Source organism: Nesoenas mayeri (genome assembly GCF_963082525.1).
Source record: "Nesoenas mayeri genome assembly, chromosome: 14".
NCBI classification, from domain to species: Eukaryota; Metazoa; Chordata; class Aves; order Columbiformes; family Columbidae; genus Nesoenas; species Nesoenas mayeri.
The window spans coordinates 8,734,670-8,760,068 of NC_137556.1; the positions used below are offsets into that span (position 1 = coordinate 8,734,670).

Here is a 25,399-nt window from a genome sequence, read left to right on the forward strand (position 1 = left end):
ACTGAAAAGTCACATTATAGTGATGTAGTTTTATCTCCATTACATGTGCAATTTGGAGCTGTTCAGTTAAAACTGGCTATTTAACCTGCCTTGCAAATGCAAGATCTGCTTGTTTCACTGGTCATAAATTCCCCTGGGAAGGTACTTGGGAGCTGTGTCCCTGTTTTGGCAGATGTGAGGATCCAGCTGTGGCCCTGGATGTGCTGCTGAGGATTAGAGCCAGTACTCTTATTTGGCTTCTAGTTTGACTGAATTGTCAAATCTGCTTAAAGCTTTAATACATCCCCTGTGTTGGGGAAATGCTTCTCTCTCAGTTCTGCAGAGGAGGAATGGGGCAGGTTAACTCTTGGCCAGGATTACCTGGAAGGCCGTGGCAGAGCAGGGAACTGATCCCAGTCTCTGAAGTCCGGTATTAAGCCCTGACTATTGAATGAACCTTATAGCAACACAGAGCGCTTTTGGCTGAAAGATGTTTCTAATTCAGAGACAAAGGTTTATGGAAGTATTTAATTGCACAGGCAACGTTCTGTAAAACCTGAGATTGGTACAGAGTCTGCAGAACGAGAGAGCACAGCTGGTGAACTTGGTGGTTACGGTTATATAGATATGTAGATACACAAGCCATAGATGAGGTTTTGGACATAATTTATTCAGCAGTCAGTCTCAGTAATAATAGCAGATAATTTTGACACAGATTGAAGAAACAATTAGGTTTTGGTATGAAGGCTGATCTGGTAGAGCAGTCAGCTCTCCGTGAGTCTTTCATGGTGTTTGGAGTTCAAATACTAAGAGCCAAATCCAGGCTCAAGTGAGTAACTTGCCTGGATATTAATGGGGTTGTAGTTTGGTCCTGCTGCATGTTTAGGCAGGGCATTTCCTCTTGTTATTTCTAAAGGAAACAGACTTTGTGCTAGCGGATATCCTTTGCTTGCTTTTCACCTTCCCTGGTAAAAACAAGATGAGTGGTGAGATGTTCATCTGGGAAATAAGAAAGAAAAAATCCACTCATGTCTTAACAGGCTATTTATATCCCACTTCTGCAAAACATTATATGATAGTGCCCTTTTCCCAGTAACCACGGTGGTGTCAGGCTCCTTCTGTGCTGCCCTGTCAAAGCAGCACGAGGCTGTGAGAGCAGGACCAGCATGTCCGTGCAGCGCATGTTAGGGCTGGCAGTGAGTAGCCTTGGTTTTAGAGGCAATAACCCCAGACGCTCAGGGTGAGCAGCCCACCTGGCTTTGCAGGCACGTCTGTGGGTGGAAGGGGAGCACATGGAGGAAGCTCTGGCTGGAAAATGGCCAGAGATGGTTTGCAGAGTCTGACTTCTTTATCCGCAGACTTGACGCAGGTCAGGCGCTCGCTTTCTGCTGATATAAGGAGATGGTTCAGCTAGATAGAAAATGGTTCACAGCTAGGTTTCAAAAATGCAAGAGCATTGCTATCTTAATTTAATCAAAACCACAAACTAATCTCCTCCTGGCATCAAGAGGCTTGGGCCAAAACAGGCTCCTGGGTTAATTGATTTCCTTCTTTTATTGTTCCCTGTTGGGGTGGCTGGTTGGCAGTGCTCGGACACCGTATAGCTGGGCTGGAGCTGGAATGCTCAGTGGCTGAGAAATGACTCAGGGCAGGTTGTGAGTGTCCTGCTCTGGTGTGGAATGGCCTGTGGGGGCAGGGACAGGGAGAGAACATCTTTTTCTCTTACATGCCATCAAGATCCAGGGAGGTGAATGCTGTTGACCTGCTTGTTTTGTTTAACAGCCACTTGTGGTGGTGGTTTTTTTTCTTTTTTTTTGAGTTGGAAATAATAACAATTTTCCGGAAATCTGCGCTCAGATGGTGAGCACAGATGCCCAGTTGGAAGGACATATGTGAAGCAGCCAGAGCTATGGAGGAGCTGGGATAAGACACGTCAGCAGTTGCTGTACAAAATAAGAAAGGAAGTAGCTGATGTCACGAGCTGTAAGATCCTGACTGACTTTATTTTCTATTTCCTGCCTCACTCACTGGCTTCAGAGGTGTTTTTTCCAGCAGATATCAAATTCCTGATCCACTTCTGGCTTCCTTTTCTGCTCTAAGTTTTCTAGGTACAAAGCAGTATCTCATTTTCAGATGCAGGCATGAACCACCAAGTGTCCACAGCACTTTCTGTGAGCACGAATGAGGGCCCTTGATTTGAATAGTTTGCCCCATCTTTCCCGAGAGCTTTGATTTTACCAAAGCCTGCTTGAGCTTCTGTGAACTCCCTCCCTTCCACAGCAGTTTGGGCACCCTGCTCACAAGCCAGCACAGTTGTGTTGGAAATAAATTCAAGGTTTTGAGGACTGCTGGGCTGCTATGGGCTTTGAATGTGATGGTAATGCATATAAATAATATAAAGGTCTTCAGGGGAAAAAATAAATAAATCTGTGTGCAGGACCTACCTGCAGCAAAGCTAGACGTTCAGGTGCATCTGTGGTTGATTGTGCTTTGTCCTCTGTTTCCCTGCCTTGAGGTCTTGTGGGGAGAAGAGCTCTGCTTTTGGCCCAACAGGGGACCGCTGTTTCCATCTCAGAGCACGGACAGGGGTCTTCTGCATGAGGATAGTGCTAAAACTTCAACCTTCCTTCTCATACCCAGCAGGGATGTGTCCTTGCCTGAACTGGAATTGCATCCAGTCTGTGCAAGCGGTGAATCAAACTTTCTTTGTTGCTAACTCTAATACCCCTTTCTTGCCTTTGCAGGTTTTGTTGCCAGCTGCTAGTTTATTGCAATTGATGGATGTTAGAAAAAACTGCTGTGACTTTCTTCAGTCCCAGCTGCATCCCACGAACTGCCTTGGAATCCGAGCTTTTGCCGACGTGCACGCATGCACCGAACTGCTGCAGCAGGCAAACGCCTACGCAGGTGAGGGAAGGGTCGTCCGTTTGTCGAGTTAAACCTGCTTCCAGGGACAGCGACTCGTAGGTTGAGCAGGATCAGCACATCCTGGTTGGTCTCTTCATGCTTCTACTATTAGAACAGGAAAGGAGCTACTTTATTGGGTTGTAGATTTGTAACTTTCTCTGATGCTGCAAATTGTGAAATGTTGTTTGGTCGCAGGGGAATGCCTAAGGAGGTAAAAAAACTTGGTTATCTGGATCCCACCCTACAAAATAGTTCCTCAGTATGTTTCTAGTAAGCTCTTTGGCTGCCTACTCAAGAGCACAGTGTTGAGATGCTGGTGTCCTCCCTGTGTACCCTGCCCCATGAGAGCAATAGGCAATGCTGGGCATTTATGCATTCTAGAAATGGCACCAGGCAAAACTAAATCTTGTGGGTGTTAGTGGGAACACTCAGCTAAAATTGCGGTGCAGTTTGAGCCTTTGATCTCTGAGGAGCAATGGCCACTTCCCCCAAGGGTGAACAGATTCTTGTTTCCTTGCGAGTGCATGTGTTTGGTTGCAATAAGTAGGCACAGGCAATGTCTTTCAGCGTTTCTTCTCTATGGCCATAAATGTAAAACTATTTCAAGTGGCTCCATGCTTGTAATTCCCCAGCACCTTCCAGTCTTCTCTGGCAGCGTTGCCTTTGATCTCTGCTTTGGAGAAGCTGGTAGTTTTCTCAGTTTGTTCTTCTGTCTATTTGTATAGGAAAAAATACACCTGCTGTCTCCCAGAGCACCTGCTCTGTCCTGCAACACTTTCCTTGCTACAATTTTGTGCTAATTAGACCATAAGTAGGCTCAGTGGAATAAAAATGTGCCCACCAAATCCTCCTCTGTTTTCCTGCAAATAAAAGTAAAACCTCTTCAGCTGCTCTGGCTGTATTATCCCCTGGAGGAAAAGGTACCCTGGAAGGAATGGTTAATTGTATAAAGGCTTGCTTGTAATATCTCATTATCCTTGCTTCCAGGCCCTGCTTAATCTTTAACCCAACAAGCAGTGCATTCACTGTATATTTATTTGGTTGTTTGGCAATTAGAAATTCTGCTTTGTTGTTTTATTGGCCTTCATAAGTCCCGGTTAGTACAACAGCCCATGTAATGTTAATGACACTCCATTAATAAAAATGCCATTAAAATTCTTTTCACTATGTTGTTTATGTAACGGCATTAAACCAGAAGTCCCCAAGCTCAAGAGTCCGTGTGTGCATGAGCTCAGTTACTTGAGAAATGCTCAGTTCTGGCCAATGGATAACTATAGTAGGTGGAGGAACTTTTGTGATGGAGGAACAAGTTACTTTATTAAAATCAGTAAATATTTTTACTTGCTTCTTACTAGTAACAAGAGATCAAATAACTTTCTGCTGCCAGATAAGAATGAATAGGAGGTTGTGTCCAGAAGTCAGAGTGCATCCAGCTTACTGTGTGGGGAGCATTTCCTGCTTCTCAAGTATTTAAGACCAGAAGAGTTCATTAGATCTTCTGTATGATTTCCAGCATAAAATAGAATTAAACTTTATCCAGATACTGCTATTTTTAGTCAGAGCCTTTGGCTTAGCTGTGGTGTTTTGTTTTCCCATTAGACCAAGTAGGGTCTGTGGTTGGGGAAGCCCAAGTGCCCTCTGTGATCTCCAGGGAGCTCCTCTCTGGAAGTTGTGCCAGCTCGTGTCACTGTGCTGCTGCTTTTTGGCAGAGAACTTTGCAGATGTTGCAGCGGAGGGAGCTCTTCGAATACAGGAGTCTGAGCTTCTCAAAGCCACAGGGATTAGGACTTGAAAAAAGCCGCTTCAGATAAAGTGTGTAAGATTATGTTTCTATATTTCAGCCAAAGATAAATGAGACCTGGCAAATGGCAGGCAAGATTAAATTGGCATGTATATCTTACAAACGCTTGCAAAACTAAAATTGCCTGCAACTGGCTAACAATAGTTTTGACCTAGAAATCATTTTTTAGGAAGTAATTTTTCCTAATGCCCTTTGGCTAGATGTAAAGCATGACAGATTTGATGATCCTTTTTGGATCTTTATTGCAATCAAAATTCTTCCAGTTTGGGATTATAAACAGTGAGGTCTATTTTGTTTTCAAGTGGCTCCTGAAGTTACAGCATGGAGGGATTTGGAGGCAAAAAGGGAGCAAAGGGAATTTGTACATTTTGCAGACTTAAGTGGAAAGGGACAAAGCTGCTGAGGAAGATGGATGCTGAGGTTTTGGAGCAGGAGAAAGGTTAAATTTACACATTTTTGGGGAAAGAAGCAAATGGTAGAAGGAGAGGGGGAGAGCTGATGCCATGTGCATGCATGGGACAAGGATCTCCCCCTTGCCCATCTCTCTGAGTGCCTCCCTGCATGTATAGATTCAGCTGGATGCCCTGGTATCCCTCACTATTTGCTGCTGTTATGCACCAAACTGACTGTTTGGCCGATTTATGTTAAAGATGGGCTTTCCTTTGAATACCTGCAAATCTCAAGAACCCTTGTTGGAGTCTCTCATCCAAATGTTGAGCAGATCTGCTGCTCTCTAGCATGTTAAAGTAAGGAAGGACTGAACCTTGAGGTGGCCAGGTTATTTACTACCTTAGAAATGTATTGACACTTTTCTCAATTGCCACTTCTAATCATGTTTGCCACTGGACGGTACTTAGTGGCTTTACAGAAAGTTAAGTTCCCGTTTAGTGTCATTTATGAAAGTGTTGCGTGGGGCTTGTGTTACTTGAAATAGCATCCGATTTCTTTAATGTGTTCTGAGGCTATTTTCTGTTCTGCGATGCAGTTGCGGCGTGTCGTTTGTCTCGAGTGCTCGGAGCTGTAACAATAGCAGTTCTATGAATGCTGTAGTCCTTCTGTTGACTTAAAGCATGGATTTCTTTATAATTTTCTGTTCCCCCTTTTCATTTGTTGAACAGAGCAGCACTTTCCTGAGGTGATGCTAGGAGAAGAATTTCTTAGCCTTAGTCTGGACCAGGTTTGCAGTTTAATATCAAGTGACAAGCTCACAGTCTCCTCTGAAGAAAAGGTATAGTAAATTGTATAGCAACAGTGAATGTAAGAATGCTGGAATGTTTCTAGATCTTGATCGGGAACTGTTCTCATGTTATGCTCTTTAGGGGCCGTTTTCCAACAGAGCACATATGGAAAGGAAAATTAAAAATAATGTTAATCTTAAAACCACATAAAAGTGACCTTCACTTGGCTGGTACTTGTAGGAAGTAATGATTCTCAGATCCATATCTCTTCCAAAAGCCCTGGGGGACAGAACCGAATGCCTTCCCTCTCTGGAAAACTAAGACCCTCCCATCTGCAGGTGGTGTAAAGCTTGTATTACCTGCTATAAAAACCTCAAAAAAGGTGAATTTCATTAGGCCAGGGAGGAGTATTGCCTTCTGTTGCACATCAGGCAGAACAAGTAAAGGAGGCCTGAAACCAAGAAGGAAGGAAACATTTTTCTAGCATCATCAGTGTTTGTAATGGTAGAGGTGTTGATGTGTTGTTTCATGGTTGAAATGTTCAGCTCATCTTGTGTGTGGTCTGTATTTGTGGGAAGGAGGAGGACCAGTAGTTAAGGCACTTGGTGAACACCAGCTCCAGCTCCTGTTTCTGGTGTGGGCTTCTTGCATGATGTGCAGCAGGTTTCTGGGGAGAGGTGTGTGCCTCGAGTCCTTTAGCCCACCTCCACATTGTCCCCATGGGGAGATGGGCCTTTGTGGGAGGCTACAAGAGAACTTGAGGATGATGTGGCTTGTAACTTCAGGACCTTTGTTGAATGCGTTTTGGTGGGATGGGGCTGGACCTGGTGCTGCTGGTCAGGCTGCACATCCAGAGATGTGCACCATCCTGCTCAGCCCCTCCAGGCTGCAGATGGGCTGCTGCTTGGACCCATATGGACCATAAAGGTTGCCAGAAAACCTGTCCCACTTGAGATGTGAATGCAGCGATGCCTCATCCAGATCCTGAGCCAGCAAACTCGGAGGCTTTGGGTTTGCATTTCTACAGGTATGGGGCTTGAGTGGGCATCTTGGTGGGGTGCTGAGAGGTACCAGGCAGGACCAAAAAGGGAAAAAACAAGCAGCCTGCAAATTTTTCCAGTCTTGTGCAGCATTGTTAAAAAGCTTTTATTGGCCTTGTGCCCAGCGAAATCAAAGTGCTCTCTCCGTCATTTGAGATTTATACAATCGAAACCAGTATTTCTTTAGCTGATTGTAAAAGTTGAGAATGGAAGGCAGTGGAAGGAAATGAGTGCATAAGCTGCATGTTCAAAACAACAGATACAAATAACAGGAGAGAGGGAGAGAATGGAATTGGAACACAAACATGACACATGTGCTGAAAATTGAGGCCAGACTCTTAGGCTGCTGTTTTCTATTAGCTTTGGGACAGACAAGCAGCTTTCCTGACCTTTATTCTTGCTATCTGTTAAGGTGTGAGATATGTATTATGAAAAAAAAGTATAGGTAAAAGTATATATATGTGTCTGTCTATACATACGTATCTATATTTATGCATGTGCACGTGTGATGGATAAGTAACTATTTTTAAGCCACCCCTCCTGCCACCCCCTAACTAATTGGCCTACTAAAAGATATTCTTTAACTCCACAAGTTTTGGCATACTTGTATCCATAAGCTATCATGACTGCAAAAAATTGTCTGCTATCACAGAAATCTAATTTAATTGTAAAATGGTGACGTTTTGCCCTTTATTCAAAGATAATGCTCCTTTCTCTCCCTCTCCCCCATGCTTTTGCCAGCCTCTGCAGTTGCACAGTCCCTTTTTGCCCAGGGCAAAGGGTTATTTTGGTCCCTGCCTGCTCTTTCTGCTATAGCTGAGTACTTTGAAGACAGTTTTGTCAATGCTTGCTGTACGTGACCTAATTGGCTCTTTAATTCTAACAGCGTAAGGAAGCAAGGAAAAACTGTAAAAAATCATTTTTATTCTTGTTTACTAATGATGTGTGAAACAGAGGGGCTTCCAGCCCTTGTTAAAAGGCTTCTGCCAGCTCAGGACAGTGAAGAATTAAGGTTTGTTTTTTAACGGGTTAGGATTTTTGGATTGGGGATTTTACCCAGAGCCCAACTCGCTGTCTCATGGTGCTAATGTGCAGTGGAAGCTGACGCACAGTTTGGTCCTCACTCCTGTGAGTATCGTAACAACTGGATTTTTGGTTGAGGAGACTGAGCAAACACCTGGGCTTGCTCTTTGCTTAGGCAGTGTGCAGAAAGGGGATAGTCCAGGCTTTTACCCTTCTGCTCCATTGAGTGGGAGATCTGCTTTTCCCAAGCTCGGGACTGCTCCTGCTGACCCGACCTGTGTCTGTGCTCTGAACAGAGCTGGGGGGTAACTGTTCCATGTCACCCCACCGACAGTGGGTCCTGCGTGACTGGAAAACTCCCAGTCTGCTGGGGGGGCTGCAGCAGCTGCTTGGTTGGGGTCTGCAGTCGAGGGAGGGCACAGCCGTAGTGCAAACAAATGTGGCCTTTCGATAGAGATAGTGCTGTTGTGGATTAAGATTCCCTCCCCGATAAAATTAGGAATTGGAGCCAATGGAAGGTGCCTGAATCTGTTTGTTTGTTTGTTTGTTTTTAACTTATTATTTTTAGAGTAGGCACAGCAGGGTAGCATCAGTGTGTGCTCTGTAACTCAGCATTTGTGCAGAAGAGGTTAATGAAAAGAATGCTTGTTGGCTAAACATTTGCCTTTATGCTTTTTCCACACTCATTTGCAATTAAAAATCTCAAACAACCTAGTTTCTACTTTAAATGCCTTGTAGCCAAAGTGAAAGTGTTTGTTTATTTATTTTCATTTAAAAATACTTAAAAGGTTCTGCAGTAGTTATTTTCTTCTGGGGTTTGATTACAGGGCTCCCTGTTGCATTTAAATTCTCATCTCAACTCCTGAATTCCAAGCAGTTCAGCAAGAGCGTTTGTTGGCAGAAGAAATGAGGCTGGTGCTTTACTGCCTTTTATTTTTTTAAGTATATAGTTTAGTGTAAGAGGAGGAAACCCCTTTCCGTTCTGCCTCTCCTTTGTGGGAGGACACATCTGCCAGCGCCTCCTGCGAATGCATTTGCCAGCAACAATTGGGGACTGAGAGATGGTGCCCTCAGCCCTGGTTAATTTTTTCAAATCGGTGACCTTGGACCAAACGAAATGGTTTCTTGGGGAGTGATGGGAAGGGTGGAAAGAAAGGAAAAAATATCTGTGCAAATTGGCCTGGCCATTTGGTGACCCCAGCGGGAAGCTGAAACCAAGGGCACGTGCTTGGGCACGGGGCCAGGGATGTTTTTTTGGGGGAAGCACGGGGTTTGGGGGAGAGAGCTCTGTCAGCCCCCCATGGGTAACCGGATAGTGAGAGCACTTGGGGAATTTGGCCTGTAGATGTGAGTTAAGGGTCTGACTTGAATTCTGGCTCTGCGGGGAAACTGCTGCAAGGATCCAGATCCTGCTGAGAGCAGCCCAGCCCCTCTCCTGGCCTGGCTGGGTGTTTCAGGAAGCTTTACCCTCTCCCGGTGACATTTTCAGGCTTTTTTTCTGGCAGGAGAGAGGCTCCCAGTTACATAAGCACATGCATATTCATGCCCGGAGCCCACACAGGATGCATCTGTTCATTGCACCAGGTCTGCGTGGCTCCTGCTGTGTGGGGCTGTTTGTGCCCAGTTCGTCACGGAGTCAAAGTCTGGATGCTTATCTGAACCGGTTGGATCTGGGAGAGAGTAAAACTAGATTTTGGTTCAGACCAGAAGTCCGGCGTGCCCTTGCTTCCCTGCATTAGTACCTGGGTATTTTTAGTGGTGAAACACGTGTGTGGCTGCAGATGGGGCTTTTTCTGCACGTGTGGTGAACTTGTCTTGAAGACTTCTTGTTTCTTTGGGGGAGGAAGAACTAGCACACTGATTAAATATGATGACTTACTGTGTGTGTGGCCAGACTCCTTCGGAAGGGGAGATCTCTGTTATCTGGAGTAGCGGTTGTGGCTGATTTCATGAATAATGTCCAGTGCAAATGTCAGCAGGCTAATTAAGTTTCCTGGCTGCCTTCCCATACTCGTGTCCAAGAGGCATATGATTGTCCTGGACACACGTTTAGCTTTGAGAGTGATACAGCACATCTAGATTTGAAGTTGCTTATTAATACGCATGGTCAGCTCACCTCTTTGCTACCGTGGTGCTTGTGCTCTGTGCATAGTCACGACTTTTTCATCCATTTGATAGAGATCTTGCACCTCCTTCCTTCCATATCATGAAATCACAACGCTTCTGATTTTGGACTGTGCAAGCCTGTTCTTTCTTCTCCGTTTAATTGTACTTTATCTGTGTAGGTCTTTGAAGCAGTTATTTCTTGGATAAATTATGAGAAGGAATCTCGCTTAGAGCACATGGCTAAACTGATGGAGCATGTTCGCCTGCCCCTTTTGCCCAGAGATTATCTTGTACAGGTTAGTCTGCAAATAAGTAATTAATACTTGCACTTAAGTTGCTGGCAGCTCCTTAATCAATGGCTTGGCTGTTTGTGTCTGAGATGGGTAATTTGGCATGTCACGGAGTCTGAAAACAGAGAAATAAAAGGAAAAACTCGATGGACTCTGAAATCAATGTGTGTGTGCAGAAACATTCACCCGACCTGTGCTCTGCCAGACAGTGCCTGGAGTGGAGCTCCTGCCCCTCTTGGTGGAGCATTTAGAAGTTAATATCTTGCTTTTTTCACTCTGAAAATACCCAGGTGGCAGCGTTACAAGCTGTGCAGTTTTTTTTCCTAATGCACAGGTACATTTAGCTTGGTGAAAACAGATAATGTGTGATAATTTTGGCTTAAGACATGTTCCACACATAGAGATGGGTCTGTGTGACTGGCAGGTGAGGTGCTCTCTTAGTCCGACTGGGACATTGTCCTTGATGAGTTAAGTCCTGGGATCTGGGCCTTGATAATGAGCTGAGAACCCCTGAAGAAGGGCTTGGCATATGGGCCCTTTGACTGCTCTGCTTTTGTCGTGTGTCTAAAAAAAACCCAATACAATTGAAATAAGATTGGTATTCACAAGATGAACCCGCCATGTATTTTTTTTTTTCTCTCAACTGTATCTTCTGATTGAGTAAAAGGTGTTGACTCTCCTTAAAAATTCTGACTCAGATAAAAGAATTCACTTATTTTGTACCCAGATTCCTGGTGAATTCTCCTCTGCTGAGTTAAGTGTCTGGCAGAGGGTGGTAAAAGAGAGAGCACAGCTACTCATGAGTGATACTGGAAAAAAGTGAGAAGCTTGGATGTTACTGCGTGTGTTTCTTTCGGCAGAGCTGGGAGTCTCTTTGTCCTCTGCATATATTTTTTTTTGATATTGGTACTTTGGAAGAGAAATTCCAGGTTTCATGTTCTTTCTACAAAACTGCTTGTGACCTGAGACACCAAGTACATCAGTTTAAATCTTTCATGTGTGTGCCTGTTCTCAGACAGTTGAAGAAGAAGCTTTAATCAAGAATAACAACACCTGTAAAGATTTCCTTATCGAGGCCATGAAATATCATTTACTTCCTCTGGATCAAAGGCAACTGATAAAGAATCCCAGAACAAAGCCGAGGACTCCTGTCAGCCTGCCAAAGGTAAGCTGAGTTTGTCACTTCGTGTCACCTCACACCATATTGCTGTGGTTGCATTTTCTATCTTGAAAGGAGCTTGTGTACTTGCCGCATTACTTCTTACTAGCTCCACAATCGTCCTTTGAAGTGTTTTTACTCCCTCTTCTGCTATTGTCTGTGCCCACCAAGGATACATAATTAAGTCGGATAAACTTCAATAAACCCTTAGGAGAAGCAATCTCTCTGCTCCCAGGGGCAAGGCTCTGCTCCCAAAACATTTTTTTGTCAGCCACAAGTGGTTGTGTGAATGGCTGTTGCTCCTGAAGCTGTGGCTTCAGCATCGCTGACCTGTGGAGAGGCTTCAGGCAGCTGCTTGTGGTGCTGGGCGGGCTGGTGGGGGTTCCTGCTGGCTTGGAGCCCTGCCCAGGAGGGTGCAGTAGGTGTCTTTTCCCATCTCCGTAGTTGGAAGCCGTGAAAGAACAACACTCAGAGCTGTGAGCAGAAAGTCTGAAGCAAATTTCAATAGACTCAAAGCAGCTACTGAATAAATAATCCTTGTTACTCCCTGCATTTATCCTGCAGGCATGTGATGCTCTGGCCACCACTTTATTAGTGAAGAAAAAAATGACGACAGAAACTATTTTCCCTGTGCCCCGGAGATAAACGCGGTTTGGTACAATGTCTGTCAACAGCCTGTCACTGCAGTTATTAATGAGCATTTAGGAGATTGTAAGATATCAAAACCACAGTGTGTTTTTCTGAGCACGAATCATAAGGAGCTTGGTTTGCAGAATGGTGTATGAGCTCTGTGCTACGGGGGACTATTCAGATGTATAGATACTGGACTGTCCATCAAGAAACTGATTCTGCAGAGTGTGTTGGTGTGTCATGCCCCTTCTGCTGCTGGCACTGAGATCTTGGTAGAACACAGCTTTGGGGATATCATGGGGGGCTGATGTGACCCTTGTTCAAGGACTAAAGTAGTTAAGGATGAAAATGAACAGTGAACCACTGAGTTCAGAGGTTCTCGACATCTTCTATAGCATGACCTATGAGTATAAACCCAAATCTTCTGCAGGTCTCTCCTCCATTCTTTTTAACTGTAAAGAAAGAGAAGGTGATGATCTTCCAACAATCCAGTTACTGAGAAACTTTCATCTGGTCTGTAGGCCCCGCTGAGGAGGGCTTACCATCTGCTCTGAAAGCTCTTAATTCTGTAATCGTGTGAAGCTCTGCAGCTTTCCATGGAAGACTGTTACACAACCAGCAGTCAGGCTGCTAATGTAGATTCAATTTGCTTTCTAATGTCACATTCTCATCTTTGTAGATCAAACAGTCTGCTATTTTCATACTCTTCAAAGTCTTTAAATTGCTTTATAGCTCCATACTTTTAAAGCAACCATACCTGGAGTTGAACTCGTTACCTGGCTGACCTCGAGTGACAATGTTATCCCCTCAGCTACTCACAGCTGCCCTGCAGAGGCTAAAGACAGTCTCCCATCTACTTTTTGACTATACTTGAAGCCCTGTTATATTGCTTCTAGCTCCTTGGCCTTGTAACTATCAGATTGTCTTGGGTAGTGTTTGCTCCTGCTGCTTTGCTGTGATATGGAGAGGAAATCTTCCCTCTGATAGCTGTGGAGGGTAGGTACGTATTCGGAACCAAGTGCAGATCGAGTTGTTTGTGGGTGCAAGTGGACTCAGGAGTGATGGGCAGCCTTTGAGTGCTGAGCTGTTGGTTCTTGGGACCACCACCTCTGGGCAGGTCAGCAAGTCTGTGGGGAGTTTGTCTTTGGGTGGCAGGCGGGGCGGGTTTGGGAAGGACCACACTGCACACTGTCTGGCTCTTTTCCACCAGCATCCACTGCTTGGTGTTGCTGGGAATGGAGTCTGGTGCTGCATGGACCTTTAGCCTGATCCAGCAGAGCTGGATCCTGAGACTGCCCTTGATCACCTTTGTATAGATCTTCCCTATCTGTAAGGAATTTAGGGTTGAATTACTGGATTTGCATCAGTACATATGGCAGCCAAAAGCCTTAATGAAGCTGATAAATCGCTTCCTTCAGCAGCCCAGGTCTTAACAGCCTGGGTGATTTCCCTGAGTGTCATCTTCCCTGCAGGTGACAGTACAGCTGTCAGGTTTTATTTGCTAAGTGGCATTGATTATTTTTAGCACCACTATGAAGACAAGGACTAAACAGTGGGCTGGCTCTGGAAATTATCCTGGGATGTTCTTCACTTAAAAATACTTCTGCAGTGAGTCTTGCATGTGTCACGGTGCAAAGTAGTTTCATGGGGAAATGGAACACGTTGCCCACCTCAGAATGGTGAGGAATGGTTGATGGTGCTGCCATATCTAGCATGCTCTGCATGGAGATTACTTTTTTATGTGATTTTTTGTGCCCCCTGCAGAGGCTTTTAGTACGTCTACAGCATGTTTTTGGCAGCTGCTCTTGACCATGCTGTGCTGATGGTTTCTTTGCAGAGAGCAGCTGCCTGGGCTGGTGTCTGAGGTTTTCTAGCTCTCATCTTCCCTCTCCAGGTGATGATCGTGGTGGGCGGACAAGCACCCAAAGCCATTCGCAGTGTGGAGTGCTATGATTTTGAGGAGGAGCGGTGGGATCAGGTTGCTGAGCTTCCCTCCCGGAGATGCAGAGCAGGTAACAAGAACTTTACTTACAACCTTTGTTTTCTCAGTGCAGTTTTTCAGAGCTGGATAGATGTTGTTGGATGTCCCTTCAGCCTTCCTCTGTGCCCCTGCTCTGTCTTTTCGCCATTTCTTCCTTCTCTTTCCCTATGCACCTCTACCCTTCTCATTCAGGTGGCTGCCTTGCTCTCTAGAGGGGTTGCTCCTGCCTGTCTGCCCTCCATGGCTACTCTCTCCCCTTCACCACCTTTCTCTTCTGGCTGCTCGTCTGTCAGTGTCTCTCCTCCTCCTCCTCCCATCCCACTGCCCTGGCAGCCCACAGGGATCCAGATTTCCATGCTGGTTTCCTAGTCAAAATCAACAGAGCTGAGTATGGCCCTCTGGATGCTGAAGGGTGATGGAGAGCAGATCTGTAGATTGGGAGTGTTGTTCTGAAGACATCTGAGAGTGTTGTGAATGTGGATCGCCATTTGGTGTCTTCTCTGGCTCACCTACTCACGCAGGTGTGAAATCCATCTGTGCCTTATGTTGCTGTGTATTTCTGTGCATTTCATTTTCCATATGTACATGCATTTTTTAATCATACTTGGCTCCAATGCTTTTAACCTACAGAAAAAGACTTGCCTGCGTTCTGCTCTTCCCTGCTGTGCGACACACCTCAGCAGACACCCCAGCTGTTTGTAAAACCTCTGTAAAATCTCTCTCCACTCTTTTCAGGTGTAGTATTCATGGCTGGCAATGTTTATGCTGTCGGGGGCTTTAACGGATCTTTACGGGTACGGACAGTTGATGTGTACGATGGTGTGAAGGACCAGTGGACGTCCATAGCCAGCATGCAGGAACGACGAAGCACTTTAGGCGCTGCGGTGCTCAATGATCTCCTGTATGCAGTGGGCGGCTTTGATGGCAGCACTGGTAGGTGACTGAGCAAAAGCCATGCAGTGCCTGACCCGAAATAATGTTTTCAGAGATCCCTGCAAAGACTGCAAAGCTTTAGTGAGGTTCCTCCACCCTTCCTCTATGATTTTGTAGAGAAAGAGCTAGAAATTGGGTTTGCCATGTTGTAACTAACCACGTGCACGTTCTGACCCATCAGTAATTGCAGAGTATTTTTTTTTCCTTTAGTGATACAGACTGAAAAGGGATTTTTCCTTTTTAAGTTAAATTTTTCATAGCAACATAAATAAAATGGCAGCAAAGCATCCTACAGGGTATGTGTCTGGGATTTATCTTGACATAACTGCATGTTTAGATTCACACCCTGTGCTTCTGCTGTAGGGCTCTGCCACTTGGTTAAGCCATAAAGTAACTTTTTCAGCTGGTGATAAGTACAATGCAACAGGGTCTGGGGAATTTTTAAACCTTTGCATAGACACTTTATAATATGTGGAAGGATGTGGGACTTCTGGGCTTGGAATCTGGACTCTGCTTTACCTTGGTGTCCCCAGCGCATCAGAGGGGCAGGAGTGATGGGGTAACAATTTTTCCAGCTACTAAGGAAGTGGCATTGACATGCTGGTCCCAGCCTGAAAGGCAAGGGACTAGAAAACTGGGTTGCAGGAGCGTGGGGGGAATTATGGGCTTGGGAGGAGGTGGAAGGCAGATGAAAGTGCAACACCAATCTTTTTTTCTTCTCTTTTTTTTTTAATTAGAAAACCTGTGTATCCCCTTTTTAACTAGGTCTGGCATCAGTTGAGGCCTATAGCTATAAAACCAATGAGTGGTTTTTTGTGGCTCCCATGAACACAAGAAGAAGCAGTGTTGGAGTTGGAGTTGTGGAGGGTAAGAAAATCGGCACCCGTTTCCATCCAGCAAATGTTACTTGTGTCAAACAGAAGCCTGAATGGTTAAGTGCAATAGGAGGGAACTGCAGGAACTATTCTCTAGACTACATTTAGTTGGTAAAGATTTATTTTATATGATGTAATCACTGCAGCTTTTTCCATTCTCCTCTTTATCTTAGTGAAAAATTGTGTGCAGCTTTCCAAGAGCCTCAGACCCAGATCAGACCAGCCCATGCCGATGTGTGCAGGTTTCTTTGAATCCTTATTCATCCTGGGCTGCTTTTGGCTCAAGAAAGCAAATGGAATTGTGCAGTGTACGCTGGTGCTATCAGCCGACACTGCGTGGATGGAATACCCATCACAGAAAATCTGCTCAGCGAGAGAAACAGGAGCGCATAGTTCGTCCCACGGCTCCAAGCTGGTGGTTTGGCAGGAATACTAAAACCTGCATTTATTGACATCAGGCTTGCCAGCTTGCACGGCAGGATCTGCTGTGGTTCGTAAATGAGCAGGGACTGATGGCGGCACCCACATGTCAGCACCAAGCTTGAGTGAGCCAGGGCTGAGCAGCTTGGTTTGGATACAGGAGAAAGAGCGGTTTGGGGAGGGACCTTTTCTTCCTTTAGCAAAATCAATTCTGAAGCAAGTGAAAGATTTCATTTGACCTTGTCCTTAGCATAGCATAGCAGTTTCCAATGAATACAGCGCAGAGCAGCCACTGGCACAAGCCTTGTTATAAACTGAGCTTTGAAGTGGCTTAGTTTGACCTGTTTGAATGGGAAATTGGTGAAATGTGTTTGTGTACATGAAACGTGTTTGCGTGAGAAGGAGGGAGATAAATTCAGAATAAATAGCAGTGGTTGTGCTAAATATGCGTATTTAAAAAGCATTTCCTTCCAAATTGGCCCATGCTTGTGAAGTGCTGGGCTGCTGATAGTCAGTGGGATTTGCTAAAATGGATCAGTCATTTGAATGTGCGACAAATATTAAGTACATACCCACGAGGTACATTTCTGTGGACAGATTTTTCTACTGGAGATGTGAAATCCTTTTCCTTTGGTTTATTTGAAAGCACAAATAAGTCTTGCACGTGTTAAGAGTCCATGATAAAAAAACGAGAGCGTTTGATGAGGAAGAAGAGTTCATCATATTGGTGCAGGGAACAAGCTGCAGCCTGCAGTTAATCCACAGTGTTCATCTGAACGTGATGAAGATTGATCTGGGTGGGTACTGAAAATATCTAATAATTGATGCCAGCCAGGGAACTTTATCTTGTCTTGCTCTACCTGGCACTCTTACCTTGGTTCATTGACTAACACCAGGTGGCTTGAAACAACAGCACAAACAAGAGTTTGAAATGTTTGTAGAGACAGGAAGAGGCAGAATGAGCACAGTTGCAAACCTGATCCCTGCAGACCTGTCCCTATGATCAGGGCCTAAGGGAGGCCATGAGGGAACTGAGGGAGAAGAAGGGACAGAGGACATTGAGAAAGAAAAGAGCTGGGCTCTTCTTGGAGCTTTGTAAACATCATGGAAACATGAGGATGGAAAAACATTAGAGTGTAAATGGTAATTGCTCTTGTGAATGTCATGTGCTGAAGAATTGCGCAGCTCATTTGTGGCCAGGCTCTGCTGTTACGGATTGAATATTGGTCTTTATTCATGGATTTTGTACAAAAAAAATGGAGTTGAATTTTCCTGCATATTTGTTGAACTTTATTAATGGTTGTTTCTTGTGGTGTTTAGGAGGCTCAGTCTTGAACCAGAACAGCTTTGTGGTAGGTGCTCTAGTAAAGAAACACTAAGAAACCTCTTCGGCCCAGAGGAATTACTACTTAAGTGCAGAACAAGCTGATAGATGAAACAGGGAGTCAAGGAGACAGTATCAGTCGGGCCTGTGAAGACAGGCCACAGTGGACCATCAGCCCTGTTCTGTGTGTGATGTATTCCCATGACTTCTGACTGTGTTTTTCCAGTCTCACTTGGTGTATGTTGTCCAGCTTTCATTGAGTTGAGATAGGAACAGGTATCCCATGCTGTGAGGGTCTCCTGTGGTATCGTCTGTGTTGTGACCACTTGACATGAGTTAACAGGCTGGTCTCAACTGTGTTGGCAGCATTGCTTGGGTTTGATTTGGCCCAGGTTCTACAAAATCACTTCTAGGTTTCCATGCAGCTATTATATTAACATAAGAGGCTATTGCATATTTATTGCTCATGTGATACTGTAATTAATGTACAGTATTGACCTTTGCCAGCAGACCTTGCCTCGTGGCACTGAACTGGAGGAAACGCTCGATCAGCAGAACGTGTTTGATGTTACCTCTTCTCCTGGGGCAACAAGTCATTTGGAATACCCTCTGGGCTTGTGGCTTCTAATTACTCTGTGGTGTTTCCTTGTCTTAATTGACAGCTTTAAAAACAGTCCCACCTGTCTGTGAGTCTACTTTCCCCAGACATCCCAGCAGGTTTAGGCAGGTCTCCCAGGGCCTCCCTCAGCTGGGATCTGTCCTCACCTGGGGCCATTGGGCGTGATGGTAATGTCAGTCTGTTGTAGCCATTGTGCTGATGCCAATGTGTGTCTCTTCCAGGTAAGCTCTATGCCGTGGGAGGTTACGATGGAGCATCCCGTCAGTGCCTTAGTACCGTTGAGCAGTATAACCCAGCCACGAACGAATGGACCTACGTAGCTGACATGAGCACTCGCCGCAGCGGTGCAGGTACTGGCTCCGAGATATGTTCCTAGGAGCGGATGATTGCTGGGTTCTTCTCTGCTCATGGGAAGGAAGAAGCGTGTTTTGACATTGCTGGGCTGGCAGGTGCAACTTTTTCTTTCCCCTCTTCCCATGAGGGGAAAAACCATAATTGCTTGGAAGGTCTCAGCAGCTCTCCTGACTGTGTTGAAATCTGCCAAGTTGAAATTAATTTCTGGATTAATGAAATAATGTTCAGTGTCTCCAAGTAGCCTTGCTAACAGATGCATCTCACTTGTAAGCAGAGTTATCTTTTCAAATTGCCAGCTGCAGGCTCAGCTGGAGACAGGAAAGCCAAGCTGCACCTCCTTCTCTCCTGTAATTTGGGGCTGATCAGGTTGATTTTCCTTTGGATCTTCTCTGCAAGCATCCAGTGGGTGCTTTGTAGCGCAAAGCACATCTGCACTGGGTATGTGCAGATCAAATCAAAGTATAACATTAATCTCAGATTGCCTCTGCTAAGCTAGTTTCTAGTGTACCTTTGCTGGCATGAGTTGGTGTTCTGAAGGATTAGAGGAAGGGGCATGTTAAAGAATTATGTTCTGGTCTTGATAGTTTCTAACTTATAACCTGGTATTGGGTCATGTAGGCACTAGTTCTCTCTGTGGCTGTTCCTCTCCAAAAGGATTAAGAGCTCTTATCCGTTGCATTTAAAATCATCCTCAGATGAAAGGAAATGCTATCAGTATTGATCCTATTGCTCTGTGTGTGCAGTGGGTCCTCCCTGATGTCAAGTTGTGCAGTTCTTGTTTTACAACAGCCAAAGTGGCAGCTACCGAGAGGCAGCTGAGCCTGGAGGCTGCACTTTGTGTGGGAGCCAAAATAACCCTGCAGGTTAAGCCATGGTGCAAATTTCCTTCAGACCTGGGCAGCTGGGAGGCTGCTTTCTACACCTCATCTTTCTTTCTTCCCTGTAGTACCTTTTCTGTAACTCGAGGTGAGGCAAATATGATCACCCACTGTTGGCTTGAATTTAGTTGAGGAAGTTTTTAGCATCTGCTTGATGTCAAGCCTAGCCCAGTGCAACCTTACAGGAGAACAGGAGTATCTTGTGTTGTCGACAGCATCTTCAGCATCTTGAAACACAGCAAACCAATTTGTGCCTGTAGTGAGGTGGATTTAAGTGAATTTTCTTTCTTTTAAATGCTCTACTCTGAGCACTGCTTTGCAAGTACATCTCCACATGACAAGTCCAGTATTACAAATGCTTTTGCTTGCCTGCCGAATAGCCTTGCAAGTTTCCTTTCCCAACCTGAAAGCTGGGCTCTTCAAGTTCTAGTTATCACCCAAATGCCCATCCAGCAGGCACCAGGGAGGGGACAGCCTGGTGCCACTCATCACCAGTGGTGCTGCAGCATGATTTATCGCACAGTCGTGCAGCTCCAGAAATGAAACCACGCTGCAGCTGCCAGCATTGCCGTCCCGATGCTGACACCTAGTGGGGGTGAGGATGGGTGTCTCTGAGTCCCATGGGTGACTCCGATCCAGGCAGTGATGCTGTGCAGATATGCAAGTGCTGCCGGGTTGTGCTGGACCAGCTGGGGGGGTTCCCTTTCCCCTCCTGGCAGGGACGTTGCATCTGTGTGTGCCCTGTCTGTCTGCCTTGCTGCACAGGGAAGCAGTTTTAGTGGAGAAGTCTTGGAGTGTTTCTGACTCTTTTACTCTCCTACTTGCTTAAATTAACAAATTATTTTTTAAAAGTGTAAAATTTTTGCTAACAGTTGAGTATAGTCACATGCTAAGGTGCTGTAAACCCAGGTTGCTGGGCTCAGACGCTGTAGGCTTTCCTCACAGCTAAATGAGTTCCCATTCCCCAGTCAACTGGGTGGCACCAGCCCCGGGGCCAGGATGTACAGTGGGACATGTTCTACTCTGCCTGGATGGTGCATGTTGGACTATTTCAACCAGACTGAGAATTTCACCCAGTAAAGCGGTCGTTTACGGCAGTTAGAGATTAATTATCAATGTTGTGTTGGGATTTCAACACCTCTTGGTGCAGCGAGAGATGGCTGGTCAAAGCCAAACCCCGCAGTAGCAAGTTGAGAAGATGGAGGTGATGGTGGTAGACCTGTTGTGGTGTTCCTGTCCCCCAAGCGATGTTGTGTCCACTGGAGCTTTAATTTGTCAGTCAGTCTCAGGTTCTGGCCCGTTTTTTGTTGAGGGGGGAGCAATAATGCTCATAGGGTTTCACTCCATGCCTCGTGTTGCTGTCCCACAGGCAAAGCACAGCAGCTGCTGTGGCCCGTGCTCCTGCTGACCGTGGCAAGATTCCGAGCAATATGACACATCCTGTTTTTGGAATGTGACACATTGCGTTTTTGGGATATGACACATTGCCAGGAGATGTTCCTGTGGTACGAGAAGTACCAAGCCTGGGTGCTGCCTGCTCTCCAGTGCAGCACTGCTCCTGTGCTCTCCTTTCCATGTGCTACACCTGGCAAACAGGGAAGAGATTTGCAGGGGTCAACTTGAAAATCTGTTTGTTTTACGCTGACAGGGCCCCTCTCCTCCCTACTTGTGCCTTCCCGTCGGTCATCAGGACAAATTCACCTTGCTGGTGAATACCCATGGTTGAAATGATGCAATTCAGACCTGTGCTTCTGTTTTACTAACATCCCACCTTGTTGATCTTAATAGAGGCCTTTGAAGGTGTTAACGAAGATATGTTGCTGGAAGTTTTAACTCTCATGGACCGGTGAACATTTCAATTAATTGGCTTAATATTAGACAGAAGCACCCTTCAGATCCCTTGTCACTCCCAAAGATTGAGCCAGGGGCTTGTGAAAGTGGCTGGGAAGGTGGTCTTGGAGGCACCTTGCCTGTGCCAAGTGCTGCTACTGTGTTTGGGGACAGGAGTGTGGGGAGAGGAACCCTCCAAGAACTGAAGCCAGTAAGTTGTTGGGAAGAAGAGCTGTGTCCAGGGCATGAAACCGTGTGGCATGAAGGCAGCAGGAAAAGCAAAAATAAAGCTCCTGGAACTGGGAACAAGGCTAGAATAGCAAAGAGTCCCATGGCAGAAAATATCGAGCAGATGGAAACAAGTTGGGGTGGGATGTGGTGGTCAGGGAGCTAAAGGGAAGAGCGAATGAGTCAGTCCTAAGAGATTGAGCAAAGGCAGATGAATGTCATGGGGCCAGACTGTTGATCTCAGATAGACTGAGATCTAGCTGAGAAGGAGCACAGCCCTGACCAAGGACATCTGCCAGGCATTACTGTGCAGGTCTGCCATGTGGGGTTTGGGTGTAGAGTTGACCATATCCCAGGTATCTTGAGACATGTGGCTCGTGTTTTGGAAATGCCTTGGAGAGGTCAAGGCCTTACCCAATAGAAGATCCAGGGATATGCAACCCTTTCCCCCATACGTTTGCCTCATGCTGAGCTCTGTTTGGCAGGTGTTGGTGTTCTCAGCGGGCTGCTGTACGCTACCGGGGGACACGATGGTCCCTTAGTAAGGAAGAGTGTGGAAGTCTATGATCCAGGAACAAACACCTGGAAGCAAGTAGCAGACATGAATATGTGTCGAAGAAATGCAGGTAACCACAAGAAGCATTTTTGTGGTGTTTAGTTGCAGTTCTCTGTGTGGTTTGTAGCACAACTGATGTTCAGTATTGTAAGAAAGTGATAAAAATGGAAGATGAGGTATCTGCTTGGGAATGAATCAGAACGTGGCGTGTGACATGTTGTGGGGGATGAGTTAGCCCACATCTAACCATCTGTGCTCTACTTTTGAGGTGTGTGTGCGGTGAATGGTCTCCTCTACGTGGTGGGAGGAGATGATGGTTCCTGCAATTTGGCCTCGGTGGAATACTACAACCCCAGCACAGACAAGTGGACGTTACTACCAACCAGCATGAGCACGGGGAGAAGTTATGCAGGTAAATAGTGGGATAGGTGGCAACAGTTTGGGTCACTAATGAACTTAAAGGCTGTGCCTTCTGAAGCTTTAATCTTACATTTTTGTATGTTTTATGTTGCATTCAGTAGAGGAAACCTCCATAGAAAAGGTAGATACTATTCTCTCTCTGCTAGTGTGTTGCTGGACTTTGGCTTTTCAGGATGTTCTTGGCGATATTGCAGCCCAGCAGCTGCTCTTGTGATAACTATGTCTATTTGTCCATTCTTACAACAGGTGTGGCTGTGATTCACAAACCCTTGTGACACATGATCAAGCCAATGTGAGGAGCAGAAGTGAAGTGGATCCAGCCAGGTGGTGTTGGGAGGATGACTGACCTCTGACTTGACCCATCTCATTGCTGTTCATGTCTCAGTATGACAAGTGATACATTACAAACATCATCTGCTTTGTGGTGGATTACATAGCAAAGCAAAAATCCCTCTGGGGACATGTTCCATGCTAGACACGAGGTGTTGCTTGTTATCTGTGGTGCAATCAACTGTTCTTCTCAGTGGCCAATGTTCTGAGATAAACACCGTGCTTGAACTGCAGGCACTGAATTTCTTGTGTGAAACAAAACTGCTACGTTTGGGCATGTGAGTAAAAACAAACACTTTGGATTTCTTCACTACTGATGCTCTGTGCGCATTATCAGTTGAACTATTTACTCACTGTGCCTGGAGGGTGGACTTTACTACTGGCAGTGGAAACTTCTGAGTAGCAACCGAGAAAAGCAGTCAGCAGAAACGGACTGGAACAGGTGATCTGGCTTGAGTGTGATGCTGTCTCAGTCGTACGTCTGTATATACCACTGGACTACTGTATGTATCCCTGAAATGCTTGTCATATGGTGGAAATAAATACTGTGTGATATTTTTTTCCCTACTTGCCATGAAAGCTGTTTGCTGTACGTGATGGGACCTGCTGGGCAGTGCCTTCCTTGGGGCTGAAGTCTCAGCACCTGAACCACGTTAAACTTCGTGACCCCACCAAACATGTACTGCTCCTGTGGGATTTATTGCTCTGCTGAAACAAATGATGCTTAAATAGAAAGTATTCCCAGCTCACGCATTTCAGCTGTGCTGAAAGCCCCAGTTCTAGCTCTGTCCAGCATCTAAATGCCATTTCATAATAGAGCATTTAGGTGTAAAAAGAAATACCTTATGGTGACATTTAATGTAGAGACATTACATAGAGTGAGAACCCTCTGTCACCCAAGCAGTGATTAATGAGCCAAGGTTAAATACCTGCAGTGTGTTAATGCTTGCAAAGCATGGAGATTAACTAATCACTGTCACTGTAATTGCTGTTTTAATCTTGCCTGTACTGAAGGCATTCCTCTATTAGTATGAAGAATTCATAAGATTATTCCAACCAGACAAATCTAGATCCAGCTCTAAGGTAGCTGTCTTGCTTACATCCCAAATTCTTCAAACTTTCTGTTTAAGAAGATGTTTGACTTTAAAATACATGTTGTGTCTCCTTGTGAGCTCTGCCATGCTTCTGCAAGCAGGGCTGGACTCCCAAAAAACTCCCCAGCCAAAGGAAGCTAGTGGAGAAAAATGTTTTCTGTATTCTTTTTGTTCTTGTTGGTTGGGTTTTGTTTTCCCCCTGTAGGTCAGCTAAGTCTTTCTGTAGGACTGAATCTGCCCATGTTACTGTTGAGCTCCAGCACTTTATCACTGTTGTGCTGCTGGTTTCTTTCTCTGTAGATCTGCTATGAAAAAGACTCCATGTGTCCTACAGCAGAAAAGAAAAAACACTTAAATATTTCAGAGGGATCTAAGGCTTCATTGCCTTGTGCAGCTTTTGTAGAGGAGTGGGTTACTTCTGTAAATAAGTAGATTTTTTTTTTTAAATGTTGAAGTGTTCCTTGTGATCTGAATGCCTGTTCATTCTGGGGAAACAGCACCTACCGTCGCTGCATCACCTCCTGCAGACAGGACTGACCTTCATGGGGCATGTTAGGTAGCACCTGCTCCTCTTTGGATGTTCTTTTTACAAGCAAAAGCAAACTGTCCAAAGAAATGACAGTATTATTTTTGATGTCTACCCTTCCATTGCATGGCAGCTCAGAGGTCTTGAAAATTATAATGAAAAAAATTAGTCTTTGCTTTAATACCCTTTAAACCTTTTGCTTTGGGTTCTACAACCTGCAGTGAAATGTGCCAAAATATTAGTATGACATGCTACTCTTTTATTATAGGTGGTGTTGCTTACTTGTAAAAGCCATTGAGGCTGGTGGGAACATGTCCCCTGGCTGCAGCTGCCTTCAGGTCGGAGCCCCAAGATGTGTCTTTACAGTGATGCAAGTGGGACGAAGCCTTGGCTCAGACTGACTCCAGCTCACTGGCCTGAAAGCAAAGGCAGAGAGATGTTTCCCTTTCATGCAGCCTGTGGGAATAGATGATAAAATGGGACAGGCAAAGCTTTTTGGTCAGCGTTAGCATCTCTTGTTAGATTGAGGTGACAAGGTGGAAAAGCATTTGAGCACATGTGACAATCGTTAGGTCTGGTATAGACACAGGGAATGTAAAGCTAAACAGTTACTGTATAGCCCAGCTACAACTCAATGTTGGGAACAGTTGCCAGCTAACCTTGTCACACATGTAGCATCACCAGAGCAAACACAAATATTGCCCAGAGACTGAGAGTTTGTGTGGGCTAGAGATAAAAACTCGTAGTTAGTGCCAGAGAGATGTAAGTTTGGAGTTTGCTGTGTTTGTCAGATGTTGTGAAAGGTTGTTATGCCTGAAAGTTGGATAATCTTTTCCCCTGCTATACATGTCTTTATAAACCTTCCTTGCTTGTAAGAAAACCAGTTCTTGGTGTTATTCTGCTCTTGTAAATGGCATT

At 45.3% G+C, this 25,399-nt stretch overlaps 1 protein-coding gene across 1 annotated transcript in view; it reads left to right on the forward strand.

Annotated features, from left to right (window-relative positions):
* Positions 1-23,189, forward strand: part of KLHL3 (kelch like family member 3) — a 34,570-nt gene extending 11,381 nt beyond the window's left edge. The window contains exons 4-14 of the mRNA XM_080353551.1: positions 2,724-2,886; positions 5,806-5,915; positions 10,214-10,330; positions 11,340-11,489; positions 14,008-14,125; positions 14,830-15,027; positions 15,793-15,894; positions 18,487-18,615; positions 22,041-22,181; positions 22,380-22,523; positions 22,778-23,189. Of these exons, the coding sequence (XP_080209677.1) occupies positions 2,724-2,886; positions 5,806-5,915; positions 10,214-10,330; positions 11,340-11,489; positions 14,008-14,125; positions 14,830-15,027; positions 15,793-15,894; positions 18,487-18,615; positions 22,041-22,181; positions 22,380-22,523; positions 22,778-22,806 (1,401 nt within the window). The 3' untranslated portion in view covers positions 22,807-23,189. The remainder of the gene's footprint in view (positions 1-2,723; positions 2,887-5,805; positions 5,916-10,213; positions 10,331-11,339; positions 11,490-14,007; positions 14,126-14,829; positions 15,028-15,792; positions 15,895-18,486; positions 18,616-22,040; positions 22,182-22,379; positions 22,524-22,777) is intronic.
* Positions 23,190-25,399: the final 2,210 nt, after the last annotated feature.